Source organism: Cryptomeria japonica, chromosome 4 (assembly GCF_030272615.1).
Source record: "Cryptomeria japonica chromosome 4, Sugi_1.0, whole genome shotgun sequence".
NCBI classification, from domain to species: Eukaryota; Viridiplantae; Streptophyta; class Pinopsida; order Cupressales; family Cupressaceae; genus Cryptomeria; species Cryptomeria japonica.
In genome coordinates, this window is record NC_081408.1 from 142,813,885 (window position 1) to 142,817,698 (window position 3,814).

General features: G+C 36.8%; 1 protein-coding gene across 1 annotated transcript; it reads left to right on the forward strand.

Moving 5' to 3' along the window:
- Nucleotides 1-303: 303 nt before the first annotated feature.
- On the forward strand, nucleotides 304-2,259 carry LOC131874962 (WUSCHEL-related homeobox 9-like). Its single transcript, XM_059218935.1, has 3 exons — nucleotides 304-532; nucleotides 829-1,524; nucleotides 1,817-2,259. Exons 1-3 carry the CDS (start codon nucleotides 412-414, stop codon nucleotides 2,257-2,259), a joined length of 1,260 nt encoding a protein of 419 aa, XP_059074918.1. The 5' UTR covers nucleotides 304-411.
- The last annotated feature ends 1,555 nt before the right edge of the window (nucleotides 2,260-3,814 follow it).

Here is a 3,814-nt window from a genome sequence, read left to right on the forward strand (position 1 = left end):
CTTAGCATTTACAAATTCTCTTCTTATGCTGCCACCCGTCTACTTCTCTTTTGACTTTCAAAAAGCTCCATTTTAAATATTAAATGCATTCCCCAACTACCCACCTGCATCTTTCACACGGATTCATTAATTCCTTTGTACCCTTGCCCATGTGAGATATTTTCTGCTTCTCTCTCTGAGCTTCTCAGTGGGTTTTTCCCTTTAGTTTTGCCCTTTATGGCGTATTAATGGGCTTTGTCTAGGGTTTTCATTGTCAATAAATTGTGGTAGCAGAACAGCAGAGCAGAGTAGAAGAAGCTTGGTATTCTCAGCACTGGGAGTTCATCTCCATCAGTGTGCGTGTTTGCAGTGTCAGGCAAAGAAACGTGGATAAATTGTATCTGTTCAGAGGTGGGTTCAGGTTTAGTCAGGATGACTTCCAACAGGCATTGGCCAAATCTCTTTAAATCGAAGCCCTCAACTTCTCAACATCAATGGCATCAAATGACCACCTCTTCAAACATCTCCGGCCCAAACTTGTCCTCTAATGAAGGTAAGAAACCGTTCTTCTCTTCCTTTCTGTTCTCTTCTGTCTCCCTTCTTTTTTTTTTCAAAAATGTGATTAATTTTATCAGATTTTAACAATCTTAGTGTATCGTTTAGCTGCTTTTGAATTCGATTGTGTATGTTTTTCATCAACCTACAACTCTACATCTTTTTTATCATGAAGATGATCCGAAACCTTAATGACAAAAATACACAATCGAATCCAGCTAGTGACTTCAAAGATGGAATTTTTAGAATATGTATCCTGAATGGTATGTTTTTGATTAACGAATTTTGAAGCAGGAACATCGTCACGGGAGGAAGAGAGAGAGAGGGAGAAGGAGAAGGAGAAAGAGAGGAACCCAGACCCAAAACTCAGATGGAATCCTAAGCCAGAACAGATTCGAATTCTGGAGAGCATATTCAATTCTGGTATGGTGAATCCTCCGAGAGAAGAGATACAGAAGATCAGGATGCAACTTGAAGAATATGGCCAAGTGGGAGATGCCAGTGTTTCCTACTGGTTTCACAACAGAAAATCCCGAACCAAGCAAAAACAACGCCATCTTCAGGCTTCTGCTGAAAAATCCTCTAAATCCTCTGCCACTGGGCAAAGCTGTTTTGACCAATATGGTGTTACCCTTCCCAATAACAATACAAGCTCTTTCATTGGAGAACTGCCTTCCTCTCTGCTGCCTTGTTCTGCCTCATTTCCAATGCAGTACTTGGGTTATCAGCAGACTGAGGGAATTAATACCGCGCAATACCTCAACATGGAAGTAGCACAAATGTGGAATGAAGGTACATCATGTACTGGCAATATTCATGGAATGTCCAATATACCTCAGAATCAACAGACCTATTCTTCATTTCTACACAATGAAGGACAAGCTTATCCTCCATATGTGGATCACCATGCAGCAGCTGAGACCTTTAAAGCCCACCAAAATCTCTTATCACCGCCTCTGAATGACAGCACTATTATTCATTCAGGCGCCGGTATGCAAAGATTTTCTTATGCAGATTCAAGAAATGAGATCTATAGTTAAACATTTTTAATGGGTTTGACATGGATGATTTCAAAACCAAATCTTGGGAAAACCATCGTATATTTTTCCAATCCTTGTCGATCCGTTATTAGAAAGAATTATATATCTTATCGTGCACTGTGATCAGAAAAGTTAAATAAATATATATGCATGATAACAGTATTCTCATTTTTTTATGATTGTTTTCTCAATCTCCAAGTTTGCAGAACTGTTCGTTAGACTTATTTATCTATTGTGCGCAGAATCGAGAGTGAGCAGCTCGAATGCTTCTTCATTCACCGGTTTTATCAATGATATTCCAATCGATGGTCCAATGGGTCCTATCAACAACAATACAAACTCTTTCATTGGAGAACTGCCTTCCTCTCTGCTGCCTTGTTCTGCCTCATTTCCAATGCAGTACTTGGGTTATCAGCAGACTGAGGGAATTAATACTGGGCAATACCTCAACATGGAAGTAGCACAAATGTGGAATGAAGGTACATCATGTACTGGCAATATTCATGGAATGTCCAATATACCTCAGAATCAACAGACCTATTCTTCATTTCTACACAATGAAGGACAAGCTTATCCTCCATATGTGGATCACCATGCAGGAGCTGAGACCTTTAAACCCCACCAAAATCTCTTATCACCACCTCTGAATGACAGCACTATTATTCATTCAGGTGCCGGTATGTAAAGATTTTCTTATGCAGATCCAAGAAATGAGATCTATAGTTAAACATTTTTAATGGGTTTGACATGGATGATTTCAAAACCAAATCTTGGGAAAACCATCGTATATTTTTCCAATCCTTGTCGATCCGTTATTAGAAAGAATTATATATCTTATCGTGCACTGTGATCAGAAAAGTTAAATAAATATATATGCATGATAACTGTATTCTCATTTTTTTTATTATTGTTTTCTCAATCTCCAAGTTTGCAGAACTGTTCGTTAGACTTATTTATCTATTGTGCGCAGAATCGAGAGTGAGCAGCTCGAATGCTTCTTCATTCACTGTTTTTATCAATTATATTCCAATCGATGTTCCAATGGGTCCTATCAATGTGAAGGCCCTCTTCGGTCCAAATGCTGTTCTGTTTCATTCCTACGGCCAACCAGTAATAATGGATGAACAGGGATTCACTTTGCAAGCCCTGCAACAAGGAGCTATGTATTACTTGGTATGTTTGCAGCCCTTTCTCTCATCTATTTCTACTTAAATACTGGTAAAAACAGATGAAACATAGATCAGGCCACATATAAATTGTTTTTATATTTTTTTGCAGATGCAAATATGAATTGGTCGATCGGCTCCCTAGAATAGTGTTCTCTTGTCTATGGCAGACATATATTATTCCAGTTATATATACAGTGCTTAGAAAGTTTATCATGGTCAACTTAGTATTATGGTGATTATATAGCGCATTAGAGCCTTATTATCAGTCTTTTAATAGACAATGGCAGCCTGAGCTTGGGCTGACTTATAGATTCCTAGTATGTGGTGTTTTGATTCTATAGCATAACCACATATATCTAATGAGTAATTGCACATTGTAATAAGCAGTATACTATTGGTTTATTTTTTATTCTATATAGAAGACATTGTGTCATTGTTTCAAGATTGGAACATGTTTTATTTCCAGTTGTTTGTTTCAACACTACAATGGAAGAACAGTTCATTGTTTTCATCATTAATGGGATATATGCATTGCATGGTGATGGTCGATAAGTATAATAACAAAGGGAAATGAAATTTAAAAAGACAACATTGAACAAGAAAGCTGAAAGCTTAGAACATTGCATCGAATTGTCTAGGGTTTCCATTAGACAAAGAACCCAAAACCAACCTGGACAATTACATTGATTAAGTTTATGCTACTTGTTGAAGCATGAGAACATGAAGGATAGGAAATCCCTGAACCAGAGGGATGAACATGCTTAAACATGCATTCTAGAAATTTTCATAACAAAAGGAAATCACATTTTTTTAAACCTTTGGTATAATGTGAAATGCATATATGCAACCAACTTAAACATTCAGAAGAGATTTTCTCAACCAACCTATACTATATCATCTTCTCCTTAAGATGTATAATTATGTTCCTAGTTTTTTTTTACATCTACATTTTCTTGTATAAAATCTCTCAATATAGTATCATTACATATTCCCTCTAGCTACCTAATTTTATAGCGACAATATATCTATTTGTCTTCAATTCTATTTTTGTTGAATTGCTGATTATATTCA

What these genes read in the sequence shown, in the direction of transcription:
- LOC131874962 (XM_059218935.1), top strand. Translation starts at nt 412, where the DNA reads ATGACTTCCAACAGGCATTGGCCAAATCTCTTTAAATCGAAGCCCTCA. An exon ending in AAACTTGTCCTCTAATGAAG is followed by an intron (nt 533 to 828) that starts GTAAGAAACCGT and finishes ATTTTGAAGCAG; the next exon opens with GAACATCGTCACGGGAGGAA. An exon ending in TATTATTCATTCAGGCGCCG is followed by an intron (nt 1,525 to 1,816) that starts GTATGCAAAGAT and finishes TATTGTGCGCAG; the next exon opens with AATCGAGAGTGAGCAGCTCG.